Source organism: Rhinopithecus bieti, unplaced genomic scaffold (genome assembly GCF_001698545.2).
Source record: "Rhinopithecus bieti isolate Rb0 unplaced genomic scaffold, ASM169854v2 scaffold_25394, whole genome shotgun sequence".
Taxonomy (NCBI): domain Eukaryota; kingdom Metazoa; phylum Chordata; class Mammalia; order Primates; family Cercopithecidae; genus Rhinopithecus; species Rhinopithecus bieti.
The window spans coordinates 918,145-937,304 of record NW_016811676.1 but is presented as its reverse complement, the minus strand read 5'-3'; the positions used below and the strand labels follow the sequence as shown (position 1 = coordinate 937,304).

At 46.3% G+C, this 19,160-nt stretch overlaps 2 protein-coding genes across 4 annotated transcripts in view; one reads left to right on the top strand and one right to left on the bottom strand.

The window, feature by feature from the left end:
* The window catches only part of VPS26C (VPS26 endosomal protein sorting factor C), a 44,894-nt gene extending 36,683 nt beyond the window's left edge, over positions 1–8,211 (top strand). For all 3 annotated transcript variants that reach the window (XM_017894615.1, XM_017894616.1, XM_017894618.1), the window contains exons 6-8: positions 3,408–3,558; positions 3,963–4,115; positions 6,018–8,211. In XM_017894615.1, the coding sequence (XP_017750104.1) occupies positions 3,408–3,558; positions 3,963–4,115; positions 6,018–6,100 (387 nt within the window). In that variant the 3' untranslated portion in view covers positions 6,101–8,211. The remainder of the gene's footprint in view (positions 1–3,407; positions 3,559–3,962; positions 4,116–6,017) is intronic.
* Positions 4,123–9,978, bottom strand: LOC108543822 (Down syndrome critical region protein 9-like). The gene is given in 4 exon segments (XM_017894619.1): positions 4,123–5,638; positions 8,683–8,944; positions 8,947–9,035; positions 9,038–9,978. Coding segments are annotated over 3 exon segments (468 nt in total). The 5' UTR covers positions 9,210–9,978; the 3' UTR covers positions 4,123–5,638; positions 8,683–8,737.
* Positions 9,979–19,160: the final 9,182 nt, after the last annotated feature.

The following is a 19,160-nucleotide window of genomic DNA, read 5'->3' as shown; positions in this document are numbered from 1 at the left end:
AGACAGCCTGCGCAGACGAATGCTGTGGGTATCTTCCCAGCAGCCAGACCCCACGGACTGGCTGTTGCCGGGGTGGTCTTTATTTGGAAATCACGTCACAGCCAGCAGAGATTCCTGATTATTTGTACCCAAATTACTCAGTATTTTCAATTTGATATCCTTTTTAAGCTCAGAAAAGCAGCTTAAAAGAAGACTGCTTTTTGAAGAGTTTCTCAGGGAGGGGTATATGTCAATTCATATCACCGTTTTCCCTCAGTTGTACTGCATCACAGGCCCCAAGATCCCCCGCTGCCCGTGACACAGCCATGCCCCTTTATTGCTCATGGTTAGCCAGAGCCTGCGCCGGCCCCCTGGCCTCTTGTCATCCTCCACAGAGGTTTAGTTTGCAGTTTCTTCCCCTAGCACTCCCACCTGACAGAGGCCGGGCAGCACCTGCTTTTTAAAGATTCCGCAGTGCCTCCGTGGTGGACGCCTCACGGCCGGGGCAGGTACAGTGAGGACACAGACGCCTGGGCAGTGCTGGCCCAGTCCTCCCACGTCCTGCGTCAGGACAGGGCTGTCTGGCTCTCAGTGGCAGCCCCTAGTGGAGTCTCAGCTGGTCACTCGAGCTGCGCGGTGAACTTGGGCCCGTTCAAAACTCTGCCTGGCCCTGGCCTCCCTGATCTTGCCCTCTCATCCACTGCCATGCATTTCCCCTAGACAGTGGAGTCCTGTAGGTCTTCCTGGATGGAACTTTTCAGCCTTCCTGTAATTCTTTATTCTGCTGTCTGGACCACAGTGACTAGGATCAAGTTAACTATAAGCTGGGAGGCCTGGGCCCTGGGAGGTCATCGGCCTTGTCCCTCAGAGGCTGGACGTGTGTCGTGGGGAGCCTTTCAGACAGGTGAGGGAGGAAAGGCACTCTCTGTTCTGCACGTCTCGCTTCTCCGGGTTCTGAGGGCATGCGACCCCAGTGGGCCACTCAGACTCCCGCCTCCCACCCCTCTGTAGCCTGTCTGTGGAAGCGCTGACCTCAGCAGTAATGTGATTCATTTCTGGACACCGTTTCTTCTTCAGGATAGCTGCTGCTGCCGTTACGGATGCAGGGGCCTTTCATCTCCGTTTCCTGTATTGATTCTGTTTCTCAGGGGTTGGTTCTGCTTGTCGAGTGCGTGTGTCTTTTTCTTGCTTTTGTTTTCCTTAAATGTGTATTGATCCTTGGTTGTCAGTTTACATTTATGAAAGAGGATCTAGTGTGTGTGGTGTTACTGAAGAGGCTGTATCCTTAGCCCCAGTGACAACCTGTTCTCCTGGTCCTCAGCACACACTCGTCAGAGGTGCTCTGCCCTGGGTGTGGCACGTGGCGGGGGTGTTTGTGGGCAGCTCGTCTCCTGAGTCCAGAGGCTCGCTGTCTGCATTGCGGTCGTGAATGACCCGGGACACTTGCCCTACCTTGCCCCGAGTCTGCTTTTCCGCGTGGGAGATCCCCTTTGTGGGAAGCTGCGGTGCCAGCCTGTGGCAGCTCCCCCGTCTGCTGAGCTCACCTGTGATACCTGCCGACTGCCCTTCGCAGGCCCCGCCTGATGGCAGGCTGACCACACGCCCCCTGAGTGTACCTGCTCTCACCGGGCCCCTGCCACCTGGAAGACGGGTGCCCTGAACCCCTGGGAGCCAGACTGTCTGTCCACTTTCTGTCTCACAGAAGCGCTTCACTGGGTGGTCCCCACAGGGCGTTCCTTGTGGCTTTTCTAGGTATAGGTTTATTTATAAACGTAAAGAACTTTTCTTTTGACAGAACCATTCATGTTTATTGTTGGAAAATAAGAAAGTAACACATAAAGCAAATAAAAAAAAATTGCTTATTCACAAAATGCCACTAGTGGCTTTTTGTTTTGCTTTTTAAGTAGAAAAGAGATTTATTGGAAGGATATAAGATAGCTTTACAGGAACTACAGGAAGGCTGGAGCTCAGACGCAAAGTAGTATAGGTTTATTTGTCTATGTTCATATCATGTCAGTGGGTGGAAAGGGACAATGATTGTTTAGTCAGTATCTTGAGCTGGATGTTGAAAGCCGTCCTTTTCATCAGTCGCCTAAAAGCATTTTAATGTGAACTGCTACTGCTTTTTGTTTTTCTACACAAATAGCTTCTCTTAGTTATTTTTAAAATTCTGTCTTGCCAGGCCCAGTAGCTCATGTCTGTAATCCCAGCACTCTGGGAGGCCAAAGCAGGAGCCTCACTTACAGTCAGGAGTTCAAGACCAGCGTGGGCAACATAGTGAGAACCTGTCTTTACAGAAGAAAAATGTAAAAATTAGCTGGGTGTGGTGGCATGTGATCATAGTCCCAGCTACTGGGGAGGCTTAGACAAGAGGATTGCCTGAGCCCAGGAGGTGAGGCTGCAGTGAGCCATGTACTACAGCCTGGGCAACAGAGCAAGACCCTGTCTCTAAAGATGTTTATAATAAAAATAAATAAACAAATAAAAGCTCCATCTTGAATGCAGACATTTTTTCAGAGGTCTGTACCTTTGGGGACTGCCAGGTCCAGAGCCCCAGGCTTTTCAGGTCCAGAGCTGCACTGCCTGGTCAGGTGGCCACCAGCCACACATCATCATTGACCCTGTAGACATGGCTAGACCACGTAGATGAGATGGACGTGTAAATACCAGATTTCAAAGACTCAGGATGAAAAGAAGAATGTAAAACATCATTCATATTTTTGATATTGATTATATGTGGAAGTGATAACACTTTTGATATATTGGTTAATTTTACCTTTTTAATGTGGCTACTAGAAAATTCTAAATTATACATGTGGCTTCCACTTGCAGCTTGCATTATGTTTCTGTTGGACAGTAGTATGCCAGTCTCCCACGTAACTGAGACTACAGGTGTGCACCAGCCTTCCCAGCTAATTTTTAAAACATTTTTTAGAGATGGGGTCTTGTTGTGTTACACAGGCTGTTCTTGAACTCCTGGCTTTAAGTGATCCTCCTGCCTTTGCCTCCCAAAGCACTGGGATTACAGGCTTGAGCCACTGTGCCTGGCCGGGACTTTTTTTTTTAACCGTGTGTGTGTCAGGTTGTCTTGAACACCATGGCGACTCCTTCAGACTTTTTCATATCTTATTTCTTGGTAAGAAGGAGCTTTCTAGCTCTGAGTCTAGGCAATTAGGATGGTTCTGAGTCATTCTCTGTACAGGGAGTGTCAGTCAGGTGCCATATGTATGTAGAGAGTTGTTGAATAATCCAGCCTGGTAATGTCCAAGACTTCAGTACTTTGCTCCTTTCTTCCCGTTTTGTGAGACGGTCCTGGTGGACTGTATAACCACTACCCAGCTTCGCTTCCAGGTTTTATTTACACCAAAGTATGGAGCAGTTTCCCCCGCTTCCTGCATTCTGAGGTATTTGTTTTCATTTTGTTTCAGAGAGCTTTGCTTCCCAAATTTCTCCTTCGAGGACATCTCAACTCAACAAACTGTGTCATCACACAGCCGCTGACAGGAGAGCTGGTGGTGGAGAGCTCGGAAGCCGCCATCAGAAGCGTGGAGCTGCAGCTGGTGCGCGTGGAGACATGCGGTGAGGGCCGCGCCACCAGGCCCTGCGCTTGCCTGTTCCCCTTGACTGCCACCCTCGAGTTCCGTGGTTAAGAGGATGCTGGGGGCTGGGCACAGTGGTGCACCCCTGTAATCCCAGCTAGTCAGGAGGCTGAGGTGGGAAGACCATCTGAGGCTGCAGTGAGCTGAGATCGCACCATTGCACTCCAGCCTGGGCAACAGAGCAGATCACAACCCTGACTCTAGAAACGGGATGTTGGGGAAGCAAAAGTAAGAGCATGGCTGTTCATGGTAGTAACCGAGTGTCTGAGGAAAGTGAGGGGACCCTGGAGGATTCTTGGAGCAGACTAGGGGGTGGTGCCAGTGCAGGTATGGACCCGCAGCCTCTGCTGGCCCTGATGGCGTGATGTGGCCTCCCTTCCCCAGGGTGTGCAGAAGGCTATGCCCGCGACGCCACGGAGATTCAGAACATTCAGATCGCTGACGGGGACGTGTGCAGGGGCCTCTCTGTCCCCATCTACATGGTCTTCCCCAGGCTGTTCACCTGCCCGACGCTGGAGACCACCAACTTCAAAGTGGGTAAGTGGCACTCGCCTCCAGCCCTCATGGGAAGGGCCGCTCAGTGCCAGGGCCTGCTGTGGGCACATAGCCGAGAGCCTGCTGCCCTTCAGTCCCTCAGTGTCAGGCCCTGCCGTGGGTCACAGAGCTCAGAGCCTGCTGCCCTTCGGTCCCTCAGGGCCAGGGCCTACTGCAGACCACACAGCTCAAAGCCTGCTGCCCTTCGGCCGCTCAACAAAACCTCGGTAAGGAGCTGCTGTGTCGGACAGGGGACACACCCACAGGCGGTCCTGGTGCTTGTGGAACTTCCACCGTCACATGGGGAAACACAGACCCACATCAGTGTAGACAAGGGCAGGTGACGCTGAGCTCCATGAAGAAAACTCACACGAGTGGGCACCACGTGGTGTGGCTGCTGAGGGTGGCTCCGAATGAAGGTCCAGGGCCTGTGAGAACCCCAGAGCGAGCACTCAGCAGCAGGAAGGCCTGGAGCCCTGCAGCCCAGGGTGCCTCTAGTGAGTTTCCGTGAACCTGTGTGTTCGTATTGTAACCATGGGATCTGTATCAGCTCACAGACACCTTTTTATATTCTGCCTTTTCCCCTTAACATTATATCAAGAACATTTCCATGTTTTTAACTCTTCCTGTAAATATTTTAATGGTACATCCATCTTAATGAGAATCATGTTAATTGGGAGATCACCCGACACTGTGAAGAAGTGGAACAGAGAGACCCAGTAGGAAGGGACAGTGATTCAGAAAGGCTCGGGGACCTCTAGGTTGGAGGTCAGGAATGAGCACTGCGTCCGCATCAAGAGCAGCACCTCTGCGTGTCCCCTCCAACTCTGTGCAAGTGACCTCAAATGCATGGTCAGGCCCGAGACTGGAACTCACTCGGCTTGGGAAGCATGGCGGCTCCGATGCAGCTGTTTTCCTGCTGAAAAGGAAAGCCCCTGCCAGCTCCCTTTCATGCCTACTGCGCATCCCTCTCTGTCCACTCCAGCCACACCCTCCACCCTCCCGGGGGGCACACCAAGAAAGATGGGGAACCCATTGAAGGGAGTGGTGGGAAGAAGGGCCCAGAGGGCTCTAATGTAGTGACAATAAAGTGAGGAGGGACAGGCTGGGCACTGCTGGTGGCCAACTCTTCTCGTGGCTGATGTTTGGGCAGAGGTGGACACGCCCACACGAGGATGTTGTCCTGCAGACCCCAGCCACAGGTGGGCACTGACTCCAAGGCCCCTTCTGCAGCTGAGCTGCCACAGTGTGGGGCTCGGCACAGGGTGCCCTCTGCCCACATGGTGCCCTTGCCACCCCTCGTCACACTGGGGAAGGACATGGCGCTTATTTGTCTTCACGTGCTTCCTCTTCACACACACCCCTTTTGTTATGATCAACAACACTCACCCATAGCAGCTGAAGGGTCGGTGGAGAAGGAAGCCTGTTTGCTGAAAGGTGATGGGTGAATAGGATCCAATCTGAAGACTGTTTCTCACCTGGGGATTGGGGACATGGGCCCAGACAGCTACGGGCCGGTTCACGGTCTGCTTTTTCATTAAGAACCGTGGGAAATGTAAAAATAAGGCAAAGGAATACAAATGAATTGAAAGGGTTCTAGAATATCCTTTTTAGGAAAGCAAAGGGACAGGGAAAGTGTAGCTGGTGAAGCCTGATCACTCATGTTCCAAGATGAGAGGACAAAAATTCACTTAGAGAAAGATGACAGAGGTAGTCAGACATCAGCATAGTCATCTCCACTGGTTTGGCTGAAAGGTCGGGGTGGTGCTGAGGGGACAGCAGTGAAACCCACCCGCAGCGGGTGTTCCTTCGCCGTCAGAGCTTCCTGCACCTGCAGTGGTGGTGGCGTGTGGTTCTGCTGCTCAGTGACCGTGAGCATAAACCCACTCTCTTTTCTCATCTCAGAATTTGAGGTTAACATCGTGGTGCTGCTTCACCCGGACCACCTCATCACGGAGAACTTCCCGCTGAAGCTCTGCAGGATATAGCCCGGAGGAGGGAAGCACAGAAAACGGGAGTGGCCATCTGGAAATCCAGCTGGTTATCCAAATCCTAAGGGGAGCTACAGCCAGCGGCATATACTTGTTTTTGTGATTATTCTGTATCAGAAATGAAACAGACCCTCAAATTAACTTTCCTTCCTCATTTATTGAGGCTTCTGCTTCCAACAGGCACCTCTAATCAGACCTTTTCTTTGAAATTCAAGATTTCTTAATGCTATTTGTAAGACCATTTCACAGAAAACACTGACTGTGGCTCTTGCCTTCTGTGTGCCTTTTTAGGTACAAAGAATTGTGACAGCAGTTTAAGCTTTGCCGGAGAGTGGGATCATGGGGACAAAATGAAACCTCTCTCCAACTTGCTAATGGATGGAGCCGGGGACTCCCCATAGCAAAGGGTCTGTGGCCAGTTGACATCCAGGATGGCTGCAGGCGCACTCGATGGCCAGGGAGTCTGCACATACTCGCTAAGGCAGAGCGCAAAGTGCTAGCCACTGGAAATGCATGACTTCTTTCCATCCCTGCTCTATTCTGTAGGTTTTTTTGGTTTTGTTTTGTTTTGTTTTGTTTTTTGAGACGGAGTCTCACTCTTTCACCCAGGCTGGAGTGCAGTGGCGTGATCTGGACTCACTGCAACCTCTGCCTCCCAGGTTCAAGCAACTCTCCTGCCTCAGCCTCCTGCGTAGCTGGGATTACAGGTGACTGCCACCATGCCCGGCTAATTTTTGTATTTTTAGTAGAGACAGGATTTCACCATCTTGACCAGGCTCGTCTTGAACTCCTGACCTCGTGATCCACCCGCCTTGGCCTCCCAAAGTGCTGGGATTACAGGCGTGAGCCAACACACCCAGCCTCTGTAGTTCTTTTCACATTTGTCATTGTAACTTTAAAATGTTTAGGCAACTGGAAAAGTGTTCCTTGCTCTCATGGGGGGATTTGGCTGGTGCTGAAGTGTTTCTGAAATCTCAAGAACTGCCATAAAATCTCATGCTGCCATTTCCCTGAACATATACATATATAGGGAGAGAGACAGAGTCTTCCAAACTGTCGCCCAGGCTGAGCGCACTGGCGGGATCACAGCTCACTGCAGCCTCAACCTCCCTGGCTCAAGCAATCCCTCCCCTCAGCCTCCTGAGTAGCTGAGACTACAGGTGAGTGCCACCACACTCAGCTAATTTTTAAATTTTTTTGTAGACGGGTCTCCCTACGTTGCCCAGGCTGGTCTTGAACTCCTAGACTCAAGTGTTCCTCCTGTCTTGGCCTCCCAAAGTGCTGAGATTACAGGTGTGAGCCACTGTGCCCAACAGTTTCCTAAGTTACATAACGGGAAAACATGGATGTTTGCTGCTGTTGTTACTGGGTAGGTTCTGAACGGCAGAGACCCATGTGCAGGGCGGGCTGGTGAAGGCCCCTCTCCCCAAGGTGGTAGCAGGAAAAGGTCCTTGACTTGATGAACTTGGTCTGCCCCTGAGCCACTGGAGGAAGCTGTGTTTTGAGCCAGGGTTTTTTGGCCTGAAGCCAGCATTTCCTCAGTCTCCCTTTGTGGTTTGAAGGAGATGGTCTGCTGCAATACATTTCTTCCTTCAGATCCTGCCACTGTTCTGTTGGCCCACAACTATAGGACCTCAAAATAAGCCATGCTGCTTTGCATACACACTAGCCTTCCTTTGTACTTCTCATTCTGGATGGGCTTGGGCAAAACAGGCTCAGGCCAAAGGCCTCCCAAGCTGTACTTCCACTATCCTGAAACAGTGTTTGGTCACATGATGCCAAGGGTAAACAAGCCTGATTTAGGCACTGCTTTATCCAAGGGCTTCATCTGAGTCACTTGAAACTTGGTTCCCAGAAAATACATTTCTAGTTTATAAATCTCCTTTTATGCTCACATGACATTATTAATTATCTATTCCTGATGATGTGTTTAAACTGAGTAGCAGAAAACAGAGGCCACACTTTCTGGGAAATTTTAAAGGAAGAAACCATTTTAATGAGATGAAAATATTTAATCAATTTAAAAAGCTAATGACAATTCTGAGAAAAGGTTTGGGATGTATATTGCTATGTAACTTTTTAATAAACTGATTTTATGGATATAAATATGATGACTGCTTTCCTTAGAGAGTAATTATTACCTGAAGTGCTTCCAGCCAATGTGGCTATACCTTTATCATTTCATTCAACCCTAAGTGGCCCAAACAAAGGCCTCAGGCCAGTCACTTCCTTCCACTTCTTGGTCTGACCTCTCCATGGTCTGTTACTAAGCAAAAGTCACATGTTTGGCTACCTTGGGCTGCAACTGGCCCACTCTTGCCTGGGCTTGCTGGAGTTGGGGTGGTTCAAGGTCAGAGGTTCAGAGTTGTCAAATTCTCCAATTAGAGCAAGAGATGAGGAAAGGAAGGGGAGACGAAGGAAAGAGGCTGTGAACAATGAATCTAAAACAGTATTTTCTTTTGGGAAATGCCCGTTTTGGCAGGAATACATTTTGGCTCAGCTGTGCTGTGAGTTCAGAGGAAAAGTAAGGAGGTCCGGAAAGCCCAGGGCTCCATGCAGAGGAGACATCAGGAACCCACCTGCTCTGGAGTCTTGGTGGGCAAGGGGAAGGAACCTTCCAGTCCATTTCTATCCTCACCATAATTCCTGGGTCTGAATCCGAATTACCTTTTTAAAAAACTGGGGGCTGAGGTTGCCTCCACATGCTAACGCGGATTCAGGGTGGCAGCAGATGCCAGTGTTCTCAGTTCCTTCCTGCTTCCGCTTCCTGTTCAGGGACAGGGCAGCATTTTCCCAGCCTCTTCGGCTGTAGGCGTGATCACGTTCCCGAGCACTGTAGCACGTGACCGGGAAGGCGGGGCGCGCCTGCGCAGCATACGCGGGAGGACGACGCCCTTGCACTGGCGGGAGGAGGCGGATCCCCAGCGCGGTGAGTTACAGGGCGGACATGGATCGTCTTATAGGCTGCTGGACTGCCGGGGTCTGGGCTCCCCAGCCGGGGGACCCCACCCTGGAGCTGGTGACGGGGAAGGGAATTCCCGCTTGGGCGCCCGGGACTCGCGCGGAGCCTGCGTGCGCGAGAGTTCACATGGCAAATCCTGCCCATCCTCCGCGCCCGGGCGTGGCTTCAAAAGCCTGGGGCCGGGTGGTGCAGCCCCCGCACAACCTAGCGCCCCTGTAGCTGCTGGAGCGTTTGACTGAGAATGGAAGGAAACGGTGGGGTCTGCGTTACTCGGTGGTGATAGAAAAGAGAGGCGGCAGCTTAGCGCCAAGAATAAATCATGACCGCCGGAATCCCTGCCGTTAGGCGCACGTCTTGGCATGAGAGCTGCAACAGGGCGGCAGGCTGGGCGCCAGGGGGCCTGGACTGCTGTCGGGTGGCGGTCCCCGAATATCCTAGGCTCTTCCGGGAAGTGCTGCTCCAGTGAGGCCCGAGCCTACCCCTACGGAGGATGTGATGTCATGCGCGTTGCTCTACTCAAAGGAGCGCCATTCCCCTGGTTTCGCCTTGCTGAAGTTTCAGTAGATACCAGCTATTGATTTTGGTCTGAGAGTCCAGTCATGTGAACATTAGTGTTACTCAGGGTCAGGCCGTCTTCTGAGTGCTGTATGTTACCTTGTTATAGCGACCTTGTGAGGAGGGAAGTGTTAGTAGCATTAGCAGCCTGGGGAAAGAAATCCATCTTGCCAGGCGCTTGTCCATCCCTCTGCTCTCCTCCCCACCGTTCCATCCCAGGAGAGCAGTCTGTAACTTGGTGCAGTTTTACCTGCTGTGCAGCCCATTCTTTCACCTTGCTTCATTTGGGTTTTACTTTGCTGTGTCATTGACAAGCTTTTCTATGCATTTGCTCCCGTGTATGCATCACAGGTTGGCTGTGTCACCTCATGTTGAGACGTCCCAAGGGCTCTGTTACCTTTTTCATGGTTTGAATTGTTACTGTCACCCTGGCGTTCTTGAACAAAGAATTGGACAAAACACACAAAGCAAGGAAAGAAGGAAGCAACAAAAGCAGAGACTTACTGAAAATGAAAGTACATCCCACAGGGTGGGAGCAGCCCATGAGGCTCAAGGGCCGGGTTACAGAGTTTTCTGGGATTTAAATACGCTGTAGAGGTTTCCCATTGGTTACTTGGTGCACACCCTATGTATATGAAGTAGTGGACCATAATCAGTCTGATTGGTTGCAGGAGAGGACCAACCAGAGGCTGAAGCGAAGTTATAAAGCTATACCCTATGCATCTGATTAGTTGCAGAAAGCAACCAATCAGAGGTTGAAGTTACAAAGTTATACTCCTATGTAAATAAAGTCTTAACCTGTGAACAGCTTCATTGGCTGTGGGAGGGGACCAATCAGAGGTACTGAGAGTTTCTTATCTGCCACGTGGAAAAAGGGGGGTTGCAAAGGGAGTAGCCTCTGGTCCTTTTGTTACTTGGATGTAGAAAGTTGGGGTTTTCCTTTTGATTTAGTTCTAGGAAGTTGGCGTGAATCGGCCTTGGGTTTACTGCCTCCAGACCCTATTCTCCTGCCTCAGAATGGTCTCAGTTTTGATCAGCTGAGTCAAACGAAAATGAAGTCCTGAGACTAACGCAGTCATCTGCAGCTGGATCCAGTTTAGGAAGGAGGTGAATGATTAAAGGACCAGAAAGTCTGATCTAATTATATTCTAGGACTGATTTCTTCTATGTAGAGTAAAAATACCGGGGTATGTTCCAGACCCGTTCAAAGCACTGAAATGTCCTTTAGTGAGTGACCTCACAGTACCTTCTGAGGGGTGTTTATTATTCCCATCTCACAGCTGAGCGGGCTGAGGCACAGAGAAACTGACCTGCCTAAGCCACATAGCTCTGTTGATTCTTGGCCTGATATTCCCCCAACTTACTACAACCAACAAGAATTACGGTAGATCGCCATTGCTCTGCCATGGGTAAGACCTCATTGATGGGGACGCGATCAGTTCTTCGTGAACCATTGCTATTGAAGCCACCATTCATCATTTCCAGCAGGTTTTCAAAAAGGTAGAATAAAGTTTTATGCAAAGAAATCGGTTTTCATTGTGAGATCTACCCAAGCTAACTCATTTTGGGACTCCAAATAAGAGTAGATATTAAAAACTTACAAAGCAGAACAGTTGCCCGGAAAAAATGCTCTGTGAAGGTAAGATCTTCTTTCGAATATAAACAATTCTGCAACCTAAAGGCTGTCAAAACTAACCACTTTGGTAGGGAGGAAAAAAAATCATATGTGAGTCGAAGAGGTGAAGGTGAGAATAAGCGTCCTGGGTCAGTATCTTCTCCACCGTGGCCACAGAAAGTTATATTTGAGACTATCTGAAGTGGCTACAGTGGTCAGAGAATGTGACATTACTCAGAAACAGAAGGGCACCTAATTTGTAGAATCAAAGTGGATCCAGCTATCCTCACACAGAATGCAGTCAAATTATTAGAGTATATCACTCAAAAGATGCGGAAAGGCAGACCGAGGAATTAAAACTCAGCAAGGATCCCCTGTGCTTTACTGTGAATGTCACTGGTAAGATGGGAATTCCTTGGATAGACCCCCATCCAGGTTGCCAGGCTTGACTTTGTAGGGCTTTTCACGTCCAACCCCAGCCAGTCTCCTTACAGTCTTGTGTATAACATACAAAAGACATATGCTGTGGAGGTGTTAAGTACTTAGAAAAGCACGAAGACAGAATCTGTACCTATGTCTTAGATCTTGTCTGATTCTGGGGAGTGCTTGATCAGGACCAAGGGTCAGGATAATACCAAAAGATTATGGTTTACTGTCATCTGCATCAACGGTCATTTCCCCAAAAGATGTTTTTGGTTCCCTTTACAAATGTCCAGCTGTGGTAGGAGGCTGAGCATGAAGACTTAAGGAGAAAGCAACTCAAAAGAAAAGCATTACTGAGAGGTAGGGTTTGGTCAGCAAAGGCCCCATAAAGTAGGGTGTGGTCACTTCCTTTCTCAAGGGTCACTGTCTCCCACCTGGGTCAAGGACTAGACCTTCAAGAACTAGACCACAACCTCTGGGTCTTAAGTGAAAGGAAGAGGACCAGCTTTTCTGTCTACAGATGTATAGCCTCTGATGGGGCCACCTGGGGAGGCTGGGCCAAGAGCCCAGATGTACTGCCACATGATACACCAAAAAAGGACGCACCCAGGCTTAGCTGCAGAAAGGTGAGAGAAAGGAGCAAAAAACTAAAATCTTAAATATTCATGTTTGTTTTAAAACAATTTTCGACACCAAAATGTATTAAGAGAACACAAGTCAAAGTCAAATTCAAAATCCCCTACATGGCTGGGCACAGTGGCTCACACCTGTAATCTCAGCACTTTGGGAGGCTGAGGCAGGTGGATCAGTTGAGTCCAAGAGTTTGAGACCAGCCTGGCCAACATGGCAAAAGCCCATCTCTACTTAAAAAAACATACAAAAATTAGCCGGCCATGGTAGCACACACTTGTAATTCCAGGTACTTGGGAGGCTGAGGCATGAGAATTGTTTGAACCCAGGAGGCAGAGTTGCAGTGAGCTGAGATCATGCCACAGCACTCCAGCGTGAATGACAGAGTGAGACTCTGTCTCAAAACAAAAAAAACAAAATCCCATACATAAAAAAGATAAACTTAAGAAGTAAGTGTACTTTTACCACCGTTTTCCTTTATATCTGGTAGCAAATACATCTTTTTTAATCCATGGAAACTGCAAAAATCAATTACATGCATAGCAACAAAGAAAATCGCAATTGGCCGGGCGTGGTGGCTCATGCCTGTAATCCCAGCACTTTGGGAGGCCAAGGTGGGTGGATCACGAGGTCAGGAGATGGAGACCATCCTGGCTAATACGGTGAAACCCCGTCTCTACTAAAAGTACAAAAAATTAGCCAGGCGTGGTGGCAGGCGCCTGTAGTCCCAGCTACTCAGGAGGCTGAGGCAGGAGAATGGTGTGAACCCAGGAGGCAGAGCTTGCAGTGAGCCGAGATCGTGCCACTGCACTCCAGCCTGGGTGACAGAGCGAAACTCCGAGACTCTGTCTCAAAAAACAAACAAAAAAATCACAACACAATTTGAAGTAGCAGTTGCCCAAGCCACATAATCTATTATGCCACAGTACAATAAGATTAGAAATTAATACCAAAAGAAAAATGAAACTTAGTATAGCCACTTGTAAGTTTTATAACATACTTCAAGGAGGAAACCAAAACTTTAGTGGAAATGAGTATGCTTATAACAAAAGCTTTGCACTTTGGCCAGCGTTGCAACCAGAGGACAATTCCTAGTCTTAAATCTGTGTTGCACCAGAGAAAATGAAAACTAATGAGTTAGACATTCAGATGAGAAGTCTGGAAGAACAAATTCAAGAGGAACGGATAATGGTCAAAGCAACAATTAACTGAAAGCAAAACACTGGAAAATTCATTGTCCGTGAGTTGGTACTTTGAAAAGACTACTTCAGTTGGCAGATCTTTAATAGAACAAAATAAAAAGAGAGAAAAACAAATCTATAACCCCAGGAACAATTTCAGATAAAAAAAGCAGAGCCTGAAGAACATTAGAGAACTACAGCATGGACCTTCCCTGTTAACAAGTTTGCTAACCTCATTAAAATGCACAGTGACTCTGGAAAAGGTAAACCACCTGGATAAAATGTTAGCCTGTGGAAGAAACTGAAAAAATTGTTGAAGAAATAGCACTAAAAAGGTGCCAGACCCAGATGGTTTTACAGGAGGTTTCTATCACACCTTTAAGGATCAGATAGTTCCTCTGCTCTTAAACTGTTGCAGGCTACAGAGAAACATGAGAAGCCTTCCAGTGTATTTTATGAAGCTGGCATATCCCTTATGTCAAAACCTGACCTATCAGTTGGGTTTATGTTTAGCTGTGAGTTGAGATTCCAACTAAGGGTGGCGTAAAGAAGACTCACATACAAGTCCACAAGTAGGCAGTCCAGAGCTGGCATGGCAGCTTAGAGCCGTGGTCCTTAGTGACACAGGCTACTTCAGCTCACTGTGCTCACTGTGCCACCTTTTCTAGGGTGTGGCCCTCTTCTTCATGGTCTAGGATAGTAGCACCTAACTCCAGCCATCTCATCTACATTCTGGGCAGCAGGATGGGAAAGGGATGAAGCGGGGGGAAAGTGGGGTGCAAAGACCAGCTGCTGGCTCTCTATGAAGGCAGGTTTCCAGATGCTGCCACGTGAAGCGTCAGCCTGTATCTTATAATCAAGAGCTTACCGCCATGGCCACACATAGCTGCAAAGAAACAGTATTTATCCTGTGTAGTCATTTGCCTAAAAAAAAAAAAAAAAATCAGGTTTTAGAAAAGCAAAAATTGAAAACCAGCAGCATTGCCATATTGATGAAGCAAACCACAAACCTATACCACTTAAAATATGTATGCAGTAATCCTAAAGAAAATATTAGCAAGTTGATTTTCAGTGTATTAAAATATCATGACCAAAAGGGAGGTTTATTTCAGGTATGCAAGGACAGCTCACCACTAGGAAATCTGTTACTACAACTTACCACTTTACTGGGTTGAAGGAGAGGACACACATGATACTCCTAATGGATACCATGAAGTATATATTCTTTTAACTTATATTTGGAAATTTCAGATGTATACAAAAAGAGAGAACCATACAGATTATGTTGTACTCAAAAGGCACCTATTCTATTGAGATATATCTTTCAGATACAATTCATAAATCATAAAATTCACCCATTTAAAGTGTACCGTTTAGTGGTTTTTACTATATTCAGAGTTGTGCAACCATCACTACAATCTAAGACTTCCTTTTACCCCCAAAAGAAACACTGAACCCATTAGCAGCCAGTCCTAATCCCCTTCTCCCTTCAGCCCTAAGCAGCCAGTAATTTACTTTCTGTCTCCATAGGTTTGCTAAGTCTGGACATTACCTATGAAAGGAATCATACTATGTAGTCTTTTGTTACTGGCTTCTTTGACATAGCATAGAGTATTTAAGGGCAATCCATATTGTAGCACATATTAGTACTTCATTATCTTGTATTGCCAAATAACACTCCATTGTTTAGATATACCATATTGTGTATAATCATTCATCAGTTGACAGACATTTGAAATTCTTCCACCTTTTGACTATTAAGAAAAATGCTGTTATGAACACACAGATACAAGTTTTTGTATCAACATATGGTTTTATTTCTCATATATATTTAGGAGTAGAATTTCAGCGTCATATGGTAGCTCTGTGTTTAACTTTTTTCTTTTTTAAAGAGACAGGGTCTTGCTCTGTTACCCAAGCTAATGTTTTGAATTTTTTCGTAGAGATAGGGTCTCATTTTATTACCCAGGCTGGTCTCAAACTCCTGGCCTCAAGCGATCCTCAAGCTTGGCCTCTATAAGCTCTGGGATTACAGGTATGAGTCACTGTGACCAGCTCCACCTTTTTTAGTAAATCTTACTTTATCAGCCAAAATTTCCACAGCAAGTTTGAATAATAGGAAACATGATCCTGCAATAATAAAGTATTAGAGATAACTTATTAGTTTTTAGAGCAAATGGGTTGAGGAGTTAGAGATTGGAGTTTGGGGAGGCTGAGATGGCTGGAGTTTGAGAATCAGAATACTGGAGAGGAGAAATTGAAATAGAAAAAGAGCTCCTGAAATCTGAAAGCGGGTTTATATTAAGGTTCTCTAGAGGGACAGAACTAATAGGCTTAGGAGCAAGGAGAGCCAGTCCAAGTTCCAAAACTGAAGAACTTGGAGTCTAATGTTTTAGGGCAGGACGGATCCAGCATGAGAGAAGGATATAGGCCGGGAGGCTGAGCCAGTCTCTCTTTTCACATTTTTCTGCCTGTTTATATTCTAGCCATGCTGGCAGCTGGTTAGATTGTGCCCACCCAGATTAATGATGGAACTGCCTTTCCCAGTCCACTGACTCAAATGTTAATCTCCTTTGGCAACACCCTCACAGATACACCCAGGATCAATACTTTGTATCCTTCAATCCAATCAAGTTGACACTCAGTATTCACCATCCAGGGTGCCCTAGAATCTTCTGAAAACTTAGTTGTACATGTGCATGGCAAAACTCAAAAGGGTAGGGAGAAGTACCAGTTGTCTGAAAGCCAAATCATTCGCAGAGATAACAGTGCCAGGATATATTTGAATTCCAGTCAGCCAGAGTGAAAAGACTTCACTGAACACCTGAGGCATTCAGTAAGGATTCCAGACGGGTCACACCTAAGTAGTAGGGCTAAAATAATCCTAGAATAAAGGCCATTGTAAATCCGTCCCAACACATTTTAAAAACAAGCCTTGAAAGGATCAAATTGATCGGCAAGTTTAAATGCCACCCAAAACAAACTCAACACTATAAATTAGGAAGCCACAAAATGCAGACACTCAAGAGCATACCACACATTATCTAGCATCCAATCGAAAGTACTAGACACTTCAAAAACGTGATCCATAAACAAGAGAAAATCGGTTAAAAAAAAAAATCCAGAAGTGGCAGAGATGGTCCAATTGGCAAACAAGGAATTTTAAAAAGAGCTATTGAAAATGGACTCAGGTATTTGTGGCACAATGTGGATGTGATGAGAAAACAAATTGAAGATATATTTTTTACAAATCAGATTCCTAGACATGAAAGTTCTGAAATAAAAAATTGTTTGGATTGGTTTAATATAATAACTCATGGGCTCTAAAGGATGAAAGATCAGTGAATTTAAAAAGAGAGCAGTTGACATGACCCAGACTGAAGCACAGTGGGGGAAAAGGCTAAAAATCAGTGAATGGAGGAACAAACAAACGAAGGTTCAGTGACCCATGGGGCAACAGCAAGTGGTCTAACATACAGATAACCGAAGTCGTCTAACATACAGATAACCGCAGTCCTAGAAAAATGTTGGATGGGGGCAGAAAATTACTGAAGAAGCAATGACTGAAATTTTTCTAAACTTGATGAAAATGAAAACAGTCATTTTTCATCAGTATCAATACAATGTTGTGGTAGATAGATGTTCAGTAGGATAAAGTAGATTTGAATGTGCTAATATGGAGAGATCATATATATTAATAGTATAAAGTGAGAAAAGCAAGGCCTAAAAATAACACATATAGAATGGTTCCATTGGTGTAGGTTTGAAAAGGACGTGCATTGTCATGTATACGTGTGCATCAGAGAGGGATATGGAAGTATCCACAATGAACTCTTAGAAGTGGTTTCTTTGGGGGCAAGGAGCCAGAGTAGAGGGATACAGAGAAACAGATTTTAAGTCTTTATTTCTAGTGTTTTACTTTCTGTGCTATTTGAATTTTACCTTATTCATGTATTTTTTAAATTTAAAAAATAATTTTTAAAAATGCAATATATTTTCATGTTGGGGACTATAAACTGGGATATATCTGGACATATGTATACACACATATGCATTTCACATATGATAATAGATTAAGGGATCCAGAGAAATTTTTTTTTTCTTGAGACGGAGTTTTGCTCTTGTCACCCAGGCTGTAGTGCAATGGCGTGATCTTGGCTCACTGCAACTTCCTTTTCCTGGATTCAAGTGATTCTCCTGCCTTAACCTCCCAAGCAGCTGGGATTACAGGGGCCCGCCACCACGCCCAGCTAATTTTTGTGTTTTTAGTAGAAACGGGGTTTCATCATATTGGCCAGGCTGGTCTCGAACTCCTGACCTCAGGTAATCCACCTGCCTCGGCCTCCCAAAGTGCTGAGATTACAGGCATGAGCCACTGTGCTCGGCCGAGACATATCTTTTTTTTTTTTTGAGACAGAGTCTCACTCTGTCGCCCAGGTTGGAGTGCAGTGGCGCGATCTCCGCTTACTGCAAGCTCCGCCTCCTGGGTTCATGCCATTCTCCTGCCTCAGCCTCCCATCTTTTTAAAGGTAAAGTATTGTCACATTGCTCATGGCATGTATGATTATCACCTTACACAGTTCATCCTAGAGAACCTGTTTGAAACAAAAGAAAAAGTGAAAACTCAAGAGTACTTAGGAAACCAAGAGCAAGAAAATGAATGACACCTGTGAAGTAGAGATTAACTCAGAGTCCCTGGAGTATGGCCTTCACATGCTTAGGCTTCTCTGTCACCTATATCTGTGACCACTGGTCCCTGCCCACCCTGGTCAGGGAAGTCCGTGTCCAGATGAAGCCACTCAGGCTGTAGCAGAGGGAGGAATGATGAAGGCTATTGTCTTAGTCCATTTGTGCTGCCACACAGATTATCTGAGATGGGGTCATTTGTAAAGAATAGAAACATACTGCCTTACAGTTCTGGAGGCTGGGAAGTCCAAGATCACAGCACTGGCAGGGTCAGTTGTCTGGTGAGGGCTGCTCTCTGCTTCCAAGATGGCCTCAAAGTTGTAGCCTCACTGGTCCGTACAACCAATAAGTGGCTTTAGCAAAGTTGTAGGATATAAAATATATATACAAAAACCAATTGCTGTTCTATATCCCAGCAATGAACAATCAGAAATTAAAATTAAAATAAATATCATTAACAGCATGAAAAATAGAAAATACTTAGGGATGAATTTCACAAAAGATGTGCAAGATTGAAAGATGTGTACACTGGAAACTACAAAATATTCCTGAAAGAAATTAAAGAATACCTGAATAAATGGAGAGAGATTCCATATTCAGAGAGTGGAAGATTCAATCATGTAAAGGTGTCAAGTTTCCCTATATTGATCTATAGATGCTTAGATAAAAATCTAAGCAGACTTTTTGGTAAAAACTGATGTTAATTGTAAATTAATATGGAAATAAATGAATAGTCAACAGCAAAACTGGAAAAGAACAAAATTGGAGGACTCACACTACATGATTTCAAGGCTCCAAGTTGAAATAACCGGTTAACTATATGCAAAAAGAAAGTGAACCTCAATCCCCATGATATAGCACATACAAAAATCAACTAGAAAATGATTATAGACCTAAATGTAACAACTAAAACTAAAAAACTTTGAGGAGAATAATCTTACTGCCTTTGGGTGGTTTGGCAGATTTCTTTCCTTCTTCTTTCCTTCTCTCCTCCTCCCCCTCCCC